The 15,585-nt window shown below is 44.3% G+C and overlaps 1 protein-coding gene across 8 annotated transcripts in view; it reads left to right on the top strand.

The window, feature by feature from the left end:
- Positions 1-15,585, top strand: part of tenm3 (teneurin transmembrane protein 3) — a 796,285-nt gene that overhangs the window by 766,447 nt on the left and 14,253 nt on the right. For all 8 annotated transcript variants that reach the window (XM_085163565.1, XM_085163562.1, XM_085163563.1 and 5 more), the window contains 5 exons: positions 177-355; positions 1,459-1,563; positions 3,292-3,422; positions 5,379-5,548; positions 7,607-7,733. In XM_085163565.1, coding sequence (XP_085019691.1) covers positions 177-355; positions 1,459-1,563; positions 3,292-3,422; positions 5,379-5,548; positions 7,607-7,733 — 712 coding nt within the window. The remainder of the gene's footprint in view (positions 1-176; positions 356-1,458; positions 1,564-3,291; positions 3,423-5,378; positions 5,549-7,606; positions 7,734-15,585) is intronic.

Here is a 15,585-nt window from a genome sequence, read left to right as displayed (position 1 = left end):
CTAGTTGAATTCTGGTCAATGGACAGATTAATTTAATTAATGAAATAAAGTCTGATTGTTACGTCTTGAGTTTATATCTCGATGTAACCTTTAAATTTCTCTACTTTTTGCTGGGCTGAGTTTTTATCTGCGGATCCTAACGTCTGTTTCTTCCTGTATCCTCACCATCCTTGTAGCTATGACAGTGAGGGTCGTTTGACTAATGTGACCTTCCCTACTGGGGTGGTAACCAGTCTCCATGGCGACATGTCGTCAGGGGCTGTTGCTGTGGACATTGAGACGTCAGGGAGGGAAGAGGACGTTGCCATAACAACCAACCTATCATCAATAGACTCCTTCTACACTCTGGTGCAAGGTAAGAAGCTAATGCAACCAGAGAAGGAAAGTTTCCACAGACTCTTTATTCATTATTAAATCAGTGCACGGTTCACAGTAAATTCAATTAGTTACTCACAGTTCAATTTCTCATCACTTCTCATAGGAAAGCTTCACACATTGTGCAGTTTCCACACTTTCCCTGATCGATCAGTATCAGGAATCAGTCACTAGCCTGGATCCTTGGCCACAACCACAAGCACACAACACAGCGTAGTGTCCATGTGGTTGCGTCAAATGTACATACCCCCATCTGACATCCTGTCAAAGCTTTGCTCGTCATCACATTTGTTCTGTTTGGGATGTGTGCAGTTAAATCAGCAGCTTGTGTTAGTTGTAAGTGTACACGCTGCGGATGGATCTGTAATCCCATCTGCTCTAATAATCCTAGATATAGGAACTGCAAAAGGATCCTTGTCGTCCTTCGTGTCAAACTTTCAACCCTAAACGCTGAGGGCGGGCGGGGGAAAGTCATTTGGTGTTGTTCAATCTAAACTAACGAGCCGTTTGAAGTGAGGCAGGCGATGATTTACTTCAGAGTGAGCTGTGCATGGCCACGCACAAGTATTGATCGCAACATGAGTTATTCAGAACAATTGACAAGTGTAGCGTTTCACTCCATCACTTCATTCGTTTTCTAGCTGTGAGCCAGAAAAATGAAAACTCGTTAGACGGACGGCTGACGGTGAACAACAGGAGAGAGTAGAGAGACCGGATTAAGAGTACTTAGTGGGAATGGAGAATGAGCTGGTAACCCAGGGGCTGTTTCTGAGATGGTCTGTGAGGACTCTCTTGCATGCACACATAACGGCCTTTAGTCCTGTGAAAGGTCAAGGAGGATGTAATTAAAAGAGGCTGGGAGATGTTAATACAGGCTCTGTGCTCCAGGCTCAAACGCTGCCCTCTCGGTTTCTCCCCTTACATTTAGCACTTTGTCTCCCTCTTTGTCTTTATGCTTCGCTGTCTTTGTCTCTTTCTCCTTCACCCTCAGGTCAGCTAAGAACACTGCCTATATGAATTAATGCCTTGGAAAGTATCCAATAAAGAAATGGTTCATTTATTATGTGATTTCCTTTTAAACAGACCAGCTTCGTAACAGCTACCAGGTGGGGAACGACCACTCACTGAGGGTGATCTATGCGAACGGGATGGACACGCACTACCAGACAGAGCCTCATATTCTGGCAGGTGTGTTTTAAACATGGTGCCTTCACTTTATAATCTACGAGAGGATCGTAAGCTGTCTTTATTTTGACTTATATGTATATGTGGTGTGTGGAAAGCACAAGTTTGGGACCATCTACACATGTTGACATTTCTGCTCCCTGCGGTTGAACGTCTCTGTCCTGCTGCTCCCTTTTCTTTGTGATGCTGATCTCTCTGCAGCTAAACACCTGCAGAAAGAGCTGTCAGAATATTAGAGTTAAACAAAACTCAAACGAACTAAAACTTGATGTAAAAAACATTTTAAACGATTGAAACAATTTTGTGAACTTGGAAAACTAAATTCTATTAAATATAAAAGTTTTAGAAATGTTATCAGCACTTCACCGTCAGCCTGCTGAGGCTTTGACATGTTAACAAGACTAAGTTCCTGTGAGGATTTTCATAACTCTTGCCACTTATGTATGCTCTCCGTGCAATAATATTTAGAAAGACTAAAACGAAACATTTCCAATAATAAAAACTAATCAGTAAATATTAAACTGCAGTGTTTGTTTCACGTGTTAGGATTTGATTTGCACTGAGAGTATATTTTAATCCAACCAGGATTTTCAGATAAAAACTGAAGGAGAATTATTATTTTTTGTTTTGTTTAGTTTTTTTTTTGCCTGTCCCATTTGGTTCTTTAGCCGTCAGAATTGTGGTCTGAAGACCAACAAGGAGACCCAATGGATTTATTTTGCCAAATGGATCATCATGGCATTGCCGAATTGGTCCATTTGATCGACCTTTGTTTTTATTATTTATTTTATTTTATTTTCAGTTGTTACAGACGGGACAGACATGAGTGAGGGATAGGAAAGGGAGAAAGAAAGAGGAAGGAAAAGAAAAACAGAAGGGGAGAGGGACAGTGAGAAAGGGGGGAAGAAAATATCTCCTGGATCACCTGTTGAGAGAAAAAGAATAGAAAACAAGCAAAAAAAACAAAGCAACATACTAAACACAACACCATCGCATTAATCTAGCTAAGTGTAAACAGCAGTAAATACTAAATATTGAATGTTGTTGTGCAGCACGCAGGACAGACAGTGCACAATGTGCTTTGAAGTAGCAGCCAAGAAAGGTGTGATTTAAGTCTACGGAGAATTGTTTTGAAATGATTTCCTAAATATGTGTAAGCTTGACAAAACATGTTGTAACATTTTGGAAATAAGAGGAAACACTGCGAGGTAATCAGTCTCATGTAAACATCAGTTATTTCAGTATTGTTACATTTTAGTCTCAGAATATAAAATAATTTATTGTTATTTGAGGTACAGTTGCTTGTTTTTTATACCATACAGGGATCAGCCATGAACCAATGAGTTTTTACTGAGGAAAAACATTTTAAAATGTTATATTAAAAACAAACAAACAAACAAAAACCTCTCACCTTTGAATTTATGGACAGCAACATGTCTCCACAACGATTGGACAGGGCCACGTTTACCGCGGCGTAGCATCCCGTCTTATTTTGACATTAGTCCATGAACATGTGGAAACTGAGAGTTTCAGTTGTCCTGCGTCTTTATTGTGCGTTTTATTTCATGTGCCCGTTGTTAAAGGTCTGGACTCTTCTACTATGAAGACATTATCCAGCTGCAAGGCCTTCCCTCAAAAAGATGTCGTCTCTATGTTGTTGTAAATGTACAAGAAATTGAGATTCTCGTACACTAAACCATCAGGGCTTCACATGTTGTCGTACCTGTGTAGGTGCTGCTAACCCAACTGTTGCGCGACGCAACATGACTCTGCCGGGAGAGAACGGCCAAAACCTGGTGGAGTGGCGGTTCAGGAAGGAGCAGACGAGAGGAAAAGTCATCGTCTTTGGAAGAAAACTCAGAGTGAGTGCTCTTTAGCTCAAACTGCAGATAAGCAGAGACCGATAAGTTTAAATCAAACTGGGGTTGGTGCGCTTCGTTTGTGCAGGTGTGAACACAATAACTGGGCTACGGACCAAAACAAGCGCACTGGTGCTGGTGTGGGTCTAAATGACCTCCAGTGTGTTTATGGTTACAAAGAGATAAACGTAATAAGTATAAGAATGCGAGGTGCATGTCCTCCAATGCTTTTTGCCAAACCATCATTTTGTTGATATATATCAGCATCAGCCGTAGATGTCTGCAGAGGGTGTCTGTAGTGTGAAAGCTCGTGCACTCATGAGCAGAGGGCCACCAGCTGTAAGTGTCTTAAAGAAAGGTGAGAGCACAAACAAGTCTATCACAGACACTGAAATCAAAGCTCACATGGTGCTGAGTCGTGAGACGGCAGTCACTGTATCCATCATGTAGGTTACAGAGTTTCACTGTCTGTAGATTATAGGTGCGTGTTTTTGTTCTTGCAAGCTGTTAGGAAGGAAGCACAGCGGTTTGACTGCAGCGCTTTGAAAATGACACGACGCACTCTCTCCCAGCCTAACGGGACACAATCCTTTTAGTCATGTGACTCCAGTGAAGCTGAGCTGCTCTCAACATGGCCCAATAAGCAATAATGAAAGTGTCACCACAGGCGACCCATTACTCATAATAGGGAGTGTTGTAGATGTGTTTTTATTAATGAGTGTTCAGAGGTGCATTTAAATTATGAAGTATAATTTGTCATTAATAACTCAATGACAGTCCAGCTTAATGATGACAGTGTAATCACAGTCTTTGAAGAGGAGCAAAGTTTTACTGTTTCATTGGGTTCTGCTGTGAACTGAGGACAACATGTCAGTGAAGCAGAAAGCTGCATGTTTAAGCTGCTGGTAGAATAATGACAACGCCTGCTGTCAGACAAGAAACAGCAACTTTACTGAGATGACAAGAACGGCACACAGGACCGCTACTTTACTTTTTAATGTGCATTTGTTGAGCTGTGTGGTGATTGGCTCAGCTCAGCGTGAGGCAGCCAGTCTTTGAAACGCTGAAGAACTTTGTCTGGATTTGTTTTTATCTCTAAAAATAGCAAATAAAACAGCAATAAAGACTTTGTTCCTGCTGCAGATCTTAGTTCACCGACTCAGATGCAGATTTTTACGTAACTCAATTGTTATTTCATGGATCCTGCTTCAAATCTCAGGTTAACACTTATTAGAATATTTAAGTCTTTCATCAGAGGAGTGACTGAGTATTTATCCTGAAACGTCTCAGAAATAAGAGACAGTCCAGCCTGTCTCTTATTTCTGAGACGTTTACAACATGTGTGGTAGAGAACAAAGCATACACACTATATTGCACTATTATCGTCGGTTAACACACGTATGAAGTTTGTTGCAGTCTCTAAGTCACCCAAAACAGGTCAGGACTCTGTGCAGGCCACTCAGATTCTTCACTGATGCCTGAACTCGTTGCACTGGTGTTATCCTGTCACTGAACTCCTGCAGAGTTCCCCATTCTTTGGCAAATGTTGGTAGAAGCAGTGTGCATGTCTATGTGCTGGATTTTATACATCTGTGGGACACCTGAATTCTTTGGATGGGTGAGTGAATAGTATGTGCACAGTGATTTGTCTGGAAACATTTTAGGAAATCTGCACTTTCCAAAATGTTCATCTAGACGCAGCGTTGTTGGGAGAAACGTTTCGTCACTCACCCGACCTGCAGTCAGTTGAGAAGACGAAACGTTTCTCCCACTGAAAACGTCCAGATGAGCAGAATCAACTTTTGGAGATTTACTTACCTGGATGATTTTCCAAAAGACTTTGCATTTATGAAGAATTCAGCACACTGGCTTCATATTTACTGTCAGTTTGTGCATTTTGTGTAACTTTTGATATTTTGTGTATCTTAATGTTTTATGAATGTGTCTCCGCCTCTTCAGGTGAATGGGAGGAACTTGCTGTCTGTGGATTATGATCGTACGCTGCGAACTGAGAAAATCTACGATGACCACAGGAAGTTCCTGCTGAAGATCATCTATGATACCCAAGGCCATCCAACACTCTGGGTTCCCAGCAGCAAGCTGCTGTCAGTTAACCTCACGTACTCCAGGTGAGTCTCATTCTGCTCGATGCTGCAAAACACTGTAGTACACAAAGATTGTGGTTTCAGATCTTTGCAGATTCCTGTTGTTTGCATGTTCTCACAGTGGCTGCATGTATCCTCTCACATGCTGATGCCTAAAAATGTAAAACAATGTGTGAATATGGTGGAAAGTACTAATGGCTGTTTGGTGCTGGAGCTGCATTTACACTGGTGTTGTTTTGTCTCAGCATCTCAGTTGTCTCTCATTGCCGTCTCTGACACACACAGTGTGAAACTGCTTTTGCTGTGCAAACCTGTGCTCATTATTTGAACCAATTCTGTGAGTTATGGAAACATTTGTGGAAGCGTCGCATCTTCTTACACGGTTATACATTTAATAGCTTAATACATTGTTCTTCAAAGAGGCTGCTCTCACTGAACGATTCGTGCAGATCTGTGATTGGACACAGTTAGCGATCACACATAGTGACGGACCAGGCTGTGGTCATATGGATCACCTCGTGTGGGGACAACTACAGTGCTTTGAGTTTTCAGAAAGAGGGAAAAACCTGAGAAGTGGCATTGGAACGAACGCTCCATGATGGAGTTTAGGTTTCAGGTTGTGTTTACTTCAACACAAATATACTAAATGAACCTGAGATGATGGTTTGACAGGAACAACTAAACTGACTAAAATAAAAACTCAGCTTGATTTATTCCAAGAAACTAGGATGATGTGAATAATAAGACCAAAAGATACATGAGAGCCAGGGCTGTTCGATGTAATGATATATATCTGATGACGATATAAAAACGTTGTTTCATTTTACGCTGTCGTTTGTTTCGTGGTGTCGCAAAATAAACTGTTTACAGCAATATTTGTTCATGGTTCTGATGTCACTGTAGTTATTATTAATTTCTTAAAGTTCTCTCTTTCTCTTATATTTAATATAACCACACTACGGACGGACAAGCGCCTGTTTTATGCGTTGTCGTTAGCAACAACGATAGTAAAACCATCGCGTGTCCGCTTGTTTATGTTCCACATAAACCTTTCACAATAAAGCTCAAGATCCTGTTGAGACTTTTCAAAATAAACTGAATCACGTTTAAGAGCAGATTATTTATGGATGAGAAGTAAAAAGAGACGCCAGGTGCTAAAAAATAAACCTTAGACTCAAACGTTAGAACAGGCAGCACGCCGTGTAATAAATACTCACAAAGAAAACGGCGGCCGTTACAACTTATGTCTAAAAATGTATCGTTTCATGCATCGGTTAAAACACTCGACTCCAGCTACATGACGCGCAGCAGGAAACACTTCACGCAAGTCGAGCTGCCCGAGATTCACAGAATTTACAGAAAATGTTAAATGTTTGTGATTTATATCGTTATCGGGACGATAGATGTCTTATATCGGGATAAGAGATTTTGGTCATATCGCACAGCCCTAATGGGAGCACAGACGATGTGAACAAAGACATAACGATATACATGCAGTCAGTGGAGCTGAAGTGAAAGAACTCAAAGGTGGAAACAATCTGAGAAGCAGACGAGGGAAAAGAACAAACACAGGAGGTAAAATGTCAAAACAGTTACCAAAATAAAACAGGATGGAACTAAAAGTACCAAAATACAGGAAAATACAGGAGATACAGTGAAGGGTTGCAGAAGGATCATCCCATTACCCCCAACCAATCACAGCAGATGCCCCGCCCCTCCCTGAGCCTGGTTCTGTCAGAGGTTTCTTCCTGTTAAAAGGGAGTTTTTCCTTCCCACTGTCACCAAGCGGTTGCTCACAGAGGGTTGTTTGATTGTTAGGTTTTCTCTCTGTTATTAAGTCTTACAGTATAAAGTGCTTTGAGGCAACTGTTGTTGTGATTTGGTGCCATGTAAATAAAATAGAAACTGAGTTGATTTGAGATTGAAAAAGTAAACACAAAGAAATAAGAAACAGATCAAAGAAACAGGAACCAAAATGCAACTACTTAAAAGCTTATCACTAGATTTTGGTTTGGCTCAAGCTCTCAAAAGTCTCAAAGGCAAAGTTTGAAATGTTGGTAATCTGACTTTGTGTCTGTCCAGTTCGGGTCAGGTGACAGGTCTCCAGAGGGGTCCGACCACGGAGAGGTGGGAATACGACAGTCAGGGACGAATCACCTCCAGAGTCTTCGCTGATGGAAAGATGTGGAGTTACACGTATCTGGACAAGGTACGGGACAACGTCGTGAAAACCACACATGCATACATCAAATGATTTGTGTTCTGAGCTGCATTTCTCTGTGGCTCTGATGTGGATTTAGCTGCTACACAGTATGAGCAGATGGTTCATCAGAGCATGAATTTTTAACACAACTTCCTCAAATGTCAAACTTTTTGGATGCTTACATTATTTCACTTTCATGCAGACACAAAGTTATTTCTCAAAAACTACCAGGGTCAAAATGATAAGCTAACAGTCGATGTGTGTCCTTTTCTGCTCGTCAGCCCAACCTTTGTTTAAGATTCAAGTCAGAGCTTTGTGCCTGCCAGTCAATGATGTTCACGTTGGTCTTCTGCATGCAGTTGCCTCCCAGGCACAGCGCATGTTTGGGGTCATTGTCGTGGTGGAAGACTCAGCTTTCTTTCAAAATCTTCACATTTCATCTTTCTGTGATTCTTTCCTCCATGATGAGATTCCAACTTCCAGACACACTGAAGCATCCCCACAGCATAAGAGCTCTCGTTTTATCTCATCTGACCAAAAGACGTGCTTCCAGTATTCATGATGTTTCTCCAGGCTGTCCTCAGCATACTTCTGGGTATCTCTTGGTCTGCATCCTTGCTCCTGTGTGGAGTTCTGATCGTCTTCATTGAGAATATAATTCCTGACTTGGCGAAGTCATTAGTCTTTAAAGACTAGAGTCTTTGAACTCTTTCACTTCCTGCTGCCAGGCTTCTTCTATATTTCTGAACTTGCTGAAGTTTTTATTCTGTTTGTAAATTTGAAGATAAGTCTCAGTTTTCATTTTACAAGCTTTGAACATTACAAACACGCATCAGCTCGCAGCAGTGGTTCGTATTTGTTGTTGTTTCATTTTTTCACAATTTTGTGCAAATATTCAATATTTTATTAGGAGGCCAAACGTTGGGTCCTCGGCTGTAATTCATAGCCTGAGTGATAATAGAACATAGTCGACGTGGACACAGATTTAAAGGGGAGTCCTGGTACGCAGGGACGCTAAAATGTGAAACCAATGACCTCGCAACTCTACATGTGTAACAGAGCGAATCACACATATTTCACTCTAAATAAATTCATGTAAAATAATGACTGAAGAAAGGAAGAACACAGAAAATGAACAGAGGATTAAACAGCTTAAAGGTGGAGATGTGTCAGACAGGAAATCCAGATGTGAGGAAATGATGAAACAGAAACAGCCCGTGTTGTGCCTTTAAGAGCAAACGAGAGCGGATCGCTCGCAGTGTGAGAGCTGTGTTTTGGATTCATTAGCGTCATCAGAGCCTGAGACACAGCAGCAGGCCTCATCTGTGTGGCAGTGATAGAGAAGCATCCCATCTCTACTGTGTCAGGGGATGGGTGGAGCTTACATGGAGAGACTGAGCTAGAAAGAAAACAGCAAGTGTGGCTGAGGAGAAACAAGAATCACAGTAAAGCAAGTGAAGCGTGTAAGAGACGAGAGGAAGTAACAGCTTTACAAGACTCACTGAAACTGGAGGAAGGAAGCAGGTAAATATTTAGTACTATCACAGTGTAGCAGGCTCAGTGCATTTACAGTCTGACATTATTCAACTATTTAGTTTAGAAATGAAATAGTTGATAGATCCTGTTTTAATGTGGTCAGTGGACGTTTGTGTTTGGTTGGTTTCTTTGTTTATGCTGAATCTTACGTTTCTGTCCCTTCAACCATCCCACATTTCAGGGAAAATTCACGAGTAGTTCAAGGAGCAGAGCTGAGTTTATGGGCTGAACCCATAGAAACTTAGCAAAGCTTCACTGTCAATTATAAATTCTGCTGGTCTTGTTTTTGACTCTTGTGTGTGCAAAGTTTACATTTGTACACATTCGGTTCAGGTCACTGAAAGTTCTCAGACGCCTCAGACGTCACAGTAGAAGTCTGTGTGAGAGCACGAAGCAACACGAAGCAAGCCGTGAGCTGAAGAGCTGTCTGCAGCCTCCAGGACAGGATCGAAGCACAGATCTGGGGAAGGGCCCAGTAAACTGTCACCTGCACTAACTGAAGATGGAGAAATATCCTTGGGCAAGATACTAACTCCAAGCTGCTCTCTGCTGATTGTGTGTGTGCAGATTCAATTAAATTCAGCATTTAGACAGAAAATACGTCGCAGGAAGTGCTGGTGTGAGTGAGGCAAGTTGTGTAAAGTGCTTTGAGTGCTCAAATAAAGAAAAGTGATCAAATTAGATGTATTTAAAATAAACGGCTGCTCTCTTTAGGGGTCCACACAGCTGTTCACCCACAGATGCCGATTAATATGTACAATAGAAATAAAACATATAAATACAAGTAGTACAAATAAATAGATGAAGGCAGAAAAGGAGACAAAATATGGAGATTATTACTGTTCAAAATGGGTCAGCTGTTTGATGGCAGTGGGCAAGAAGGAGATGGTGAGTCTGGATATTCTGGGTTTCAAACTTCTAAACCTTCGTCTCGAGGGCAGACGTGTTGGGGGTGTGTGGGGTCTGTGAGGATGGAGGCAGCTCTCCTCTGGACTCTGGATGGTAGCTGCTCTGCAGAGAGGGCAGCAGGGTCCTGGTGATCTTCTCCACAGTTATCACTCTCTGCAGGCGTTTGCGCTCCATAGCAGTAGTGCTGCCGTACCATGCAGTGATGCAGCTGGTCAGGGTCTCCACAGTGCAGCTGTAGAAGCTGCTGAGGCTGACATACCAAATTTCCTCAGCCTCCTCAGGAAATACAGCAGCTGCTGAGCCTTCTTGACCAGCTGTGGGGTGTTCGGTGTCCAGGTGAGGTCCTCAGAGATATAGACGCCCAGGTACTGCTGCTCACACTCTCCACTTCAAGGCCCCAGATAAACAGGCCTGGTGAGGCCTCTTCTTCTTCCTCGTGTCCACTTTCACCTCCTTTGTCTTGTCAGTGTTGAGGTGAGGTTGTTGTCCTCACACCGTGACACCAGACCAGCCTCCTCCCTCCTATAAGCCGCCTCGTCTCCTCCAGTGATGCGACCGATCGCTGCAGTGTCGTCCGCGAACTTCAGTGTGATGTTGTCTTTGTTGGAGGCGACACGGTCGTGGGTGTAGTGGGTGTAGAGGACGGGGCTGAGGACGCCACCCTGTGGGACGCCAGTGTTTGTAATAATGCTGGCTGAAGCCCAGTAGCCAGTCACAGAGGGCGGGGTGCAGGCTGAGTGTTGCCAGCTTGTGAGTGAGTTTGTGTGGGATGACAGCATTCATTATTATTATTTCACTGCCTCCATCGATGCAGTCTTCCTCTGTACCTCCAGCTGGCAGCTCTATACATCTTTAGTCCATTGTGTCCATTATTCCCCACAAACCACTGCCAAAGCATCTCCATCTTTCCTTTCTCACTTTATCTCCAAGCTAACTGAGGAGTCTGTGGGGATCATTTCTGCTATTGTCCATCACTTACAACAAAACTGCCACCTGCAGCTCTTCCTCCTGTCTCCACCACAGCAGCTCTCACTATCTACTGAACATATCTCCACCCTGCAAACACTTTCTTCTTCACCTCTCTTCTGCTCTGTCCATTGCTCTGGATCATTGACTTTAAACTCATCTAGCTTCGATGCTTCCACTGCTTGCATGTTCACCTCTCCAGCTCCCTTCCTGTCATTCACACACATATCACACACTATTGATTTTCATTGTTCATACCTCCACCTGCTCCACCTGCTCCCTGCTATGACAGAATTAAAATGTCATCTGTGAAGGTCCACGGTCCACGGAGACCTCATGTGTCCACCATCACCACTGCAAACAAGACGAGGCTCAGAGCTGATGATTTAAAACCACCTGTCAGCTCTGCTGCACACCTCACCACTGCCTCACAGTCCTCTTACATGTCCTCCAGGGTGGAGCAGGAGCTCTCCGCCACACTTGACGAACATCATAGTTTGTTTTTGGGCATGCTGTCAGTAGTACACCTCATTCTGATCTCCTCCTTACTCTCCACCAACACCCTCAATAGAAACCTTTCATCTGTAGCGTTCCTTCTTTGCTGCTTGCTGATCATCACGTCTCCCTTTAGTCCAGCAACTGTTTCTCTGCTCATCAGCTTTCCTGTCATACTGGTTCCTGAGCTTATCTCTGAGATTATATCTGTCATGGTCCTGAGTCCGTGGTGTATTTATTGTTATTATTATTATTATCACTATTGTTTGTGGACTGTTTGGGATGGTTTGTGTTCTGGGTTTCTGTGTTGGTGCTCCCTCTGTTGGTTCTGTCTCGTCAGGTTCATCAGGTCCAGCTGTGCCTCCCACTGTGTGTGATTTCCCAGTGTCCCTCTGTGTATTTATAGTGTGTGTCTGCCTGTGTTCCTCCACGTCTCTCTGCACAGCCTTCCTCATCTGACATCTCTGTACACCTCCTGCTGTCCTCGTGTTTCAGTTTGTTAGTTTTTCCAAGTTTCATGTTGAGTTCTGCCCTCACCTTTGTTATTTTTACTCCACTCGCATCTCCACTGCCGTCTGCATCCTGGGTCCTCATTCTTTCCACCACACGACTGCTGCCCCGGCTGTGACAATATCAGCTCCTCCTGAAACTGTATGCAACATTGTTCCTTCTCCAACTCACACCATGTAATCCCCGCACACGCACACGCTCTGTACCGTTTGATCCAACTTCCTCACCTGACATCCTGTTTTTCAGGTACATGCAGTGACAACATTCAACATCACCGACTTTACACTCTGCAGCTCCACAGTGCACATACTCAAGGTCACCCCTGCTCCATTTCTCTTCCTGTTTGTATCCACCCTCAGTGGCCGTGGCCTTGCTTCCTTCTTCTCCTCCTGCACACAGAACATATCTACCTTCCTCGTGTCCCTACATTTAAAGTACCCACGTATCCTTTCCTTCGTTCTCGTACTGTCCTCATACATGATGCTCCTTTCTTTTCTACTGTCAAAATTTAAAACTACAAGTTCATTTTTTTTCTATACATTCACATATTTTATTGTACAATTTGTCCCATTTGCATATCCAAGATGTCACATTCTGAGGCTTCTGCTCTCACAGTCACATCTATAATCAGTTTAAAATTGGCAGTTAGTCTAACATGCGTCTGTAGGTGAAAGCTACAGTGTCCAGCTGAAACCCATTTAAGAGAATATGCAGAATACAAGCAGGCAGGACCGAGCAGAGCAACACGTTCAAGCTATGAAACTTGTTGTGGCCCAGGAAGAAGCTAGGCTTCCCCTTTTTTATAGAATGAAAAGCTATAAAAGCTATATACTGTAGGATATAAATATAGTAGGGGTGCAACGATACTCGTATCGATATTGAACCGTTCGATACAGTGCTTTTGGTTCGGTACTCATATGTATCGACCAATACAAAATTTTTAATTTATTTTATCAACTTTCCTTTTGACGGTGCTGTCTGTGTTGAGCGCTCAGTGGATCTGCGCTCGACAGTGCAGCCTAGGTGGAGTAGTCGAGCACAGATTCACTGAGCGCAGAGCAAGCTAGAGAGACAGAAGCTAAGCTCTCGTTGCTACATGGCAAATTGAACCTCCCCCACCCTCATTCAGATCTGGCGTTTGGAACTATTTTGGTTTTCATGTGAAGTATGACCCTGAAGGTAAGCGTGTCATGGACTAAAGTAAAACAGTATGTCGGATGTGCCAGCAATGCTCAATTACATTGGTGGGAACTAGTGTGTTAGCACAGTTAGCTCGTTAACGTGTTAGCCGTCCAGCCCCACACACGGGGCGATCTGCGGTAGCTCGTTAACGGAGATTTGCCGTGTTGTGCCGGTTACCAAGATTACGTGAAGTACCCTCAGCAGGTCTGCTAGATGATGTTAATGCAGCACTACGGACGATACCTACAGCCACGATTACCGACACTAACAAGCTGATCTACAATACGGCAGCAGTTATCAGTGAGATGCTTGGCTACAAGTTGAACAGCCACAAGGTGCAGTACCCTCCATGGAGAAGGAGGCTAGAGGGCAAGATCAAAGTAGCACGGAGGGAGGTTAGCCTACTAACGGAGTTGCAGAAAGGTGCGACAAAGAAGGTGCATAAGAAATACAGCAAGCTGTCCATACCTGAGGCCTTGGAAACTGCCAAGCAAAGACTCACAGCCTTGGCCAGCCGCTTGAGGAGGTACACCAGAGAGATAGAAGGCAGGAGAATAAACCACAGAACCAGCAAAGGTGTACTCTCAGTGGCAAGGGAACAATAATAAGAGAACAGCACAACCAAGGCTGGAGACGGAGCAATACTGGAAGAGCATATGGGAGAAGGACGCAACCCATAACGGCAATGCTCAGTGGCTAGTGGATCTGAGGGCTCTCCAGTATGAAGAGTCCGACATGGCCCGACATGGTTCACGCCTACTGGCTGAAGAAGCTGACTGCACTCCACAAGCGTCTGGCAGCACAAATGAACCAGCTGCTAGTTGACGGCTAGTTGACGAGGGACACCCGGAATGGCTAACCGAAGGTCGGACGGTCCTGATCCCCAAGGACCCCAAGAAGGGACCAGTCCCCTCCAACTACCGACCAATAACCTGCCTCAGTACTACATGGAAGCTCCTGTCAGGCATCATATCGGCTAAGATGAACAGGCACATGGGTCAATACATGAGCAGGACACAGAAAGGAATTGGCAAGAATACCAGAGGCGCAAAACACCAGCTACCGGTACACAGAACAGTCAGCCGAGACTGCAAGACCAGACTAACCAACCTGTGCACTGCCTGGATTGATTACAAGAAGGCCTATGACTCAATGCCCCACAGCTGGATACTGGAATGCCTAGAATTGTACAAGATCAATGGGACCCTAAGAGCCTTCATCAGGAACTCAATGGGGATGTGGCATATGTATGCCAAGAGTGAACGAGACATCGATTCACTGATCCACACTACCAGGATATACAGCAATGACATCGGAATGTCGTTCGGGCTGGAGAAGTGTAGTCGGATGGTAACAAAGAGAGGGAAGGTAGTCAGAACTGAGGGGATTGAACTACCAGAAGGCAACATTGCAGACATAGAGGACAGTTACAAGTACCTGGGGATCCCGCAGGCGAATGGGAACCATGAAGAGGCCGCTAGGAAAGCTGCAACCACCAAGTACCTGCAGAGGGCCAGGCAAGTCCTGAGGAGTCAGTTGAACGGTAAGAACAAGATCCGGGCCATCAACACGTACGCCCTGCCCGTGATCAGGTACCCTGCTGGGGTAATAGGCTGGCCAAAGGAGGAGAGAGAAGCCACTGACATAAAGACAAGAAAGCTCCTTACCATGCATGGAGGGTTTCACCCCAAGTCCAGCACCCTGAGGCTGTACGCTAAGCGGAAGGAAGGGGGTCGGGGACTGGTGAGTGTCAGCACCACAGTCCAGGATGAGACAACGAACATCCAAGAATACATCACGAAGATGGCCCCAACTGACAGCGTGCTCAGTGAATACCTCAGGCAGCAGAAACCCAAGAAAGAGGAGGGAGACGAGGAACCATCATGGAAGGACAGGCCCCTGCACGGTATGTACCACCGGCAGATAGAGGAGGTGGCTGATATCCAGAAATCCTACCAGTGGCTGAACAAAGCTGGACTGAAAGACAGCACAGAGGCACTAATCATGGCAGCACAAGAACAAGCTCTGAGTACAAGATCCATAGAGGCTGGGGTCTATCACACCAGGCAAGACCCCAGGTGCAGGCTGTGTAAAGATGCCCCAGAGACAATCCAGCACATAACAGCAGGGTGCAAGATGCTAGCAGGCAAGGCATACATGGAACGCCATAACCAAGTGGCCGGCATAGTGTACAGGAACATCTGTGCCGAGTATAACCTGGAAGTCCCGAGGTCAAAATGGGAAATGCCCCCAAGGGTGG

The sequence above is a fragment of the Neolamprologus multifasciatus genome, chromosome 6, assembly GCF_963576455.1.
Source record: "Neolamprologus multifasciatus chromosome 6, fNeoMul1.2, whole genome shotgun sequence".
In the NCBI taxonomy this organism is placed as follows: Eukaryota; Metazoa; Chordata; class Actinopteri; order Cichliformes; family Cichlidae; genus Neolamprologus; species Neolamprologus multifasciatus.
This window is presented reverse-complemented; position numbering and strand designations above follow the sequence as displayed.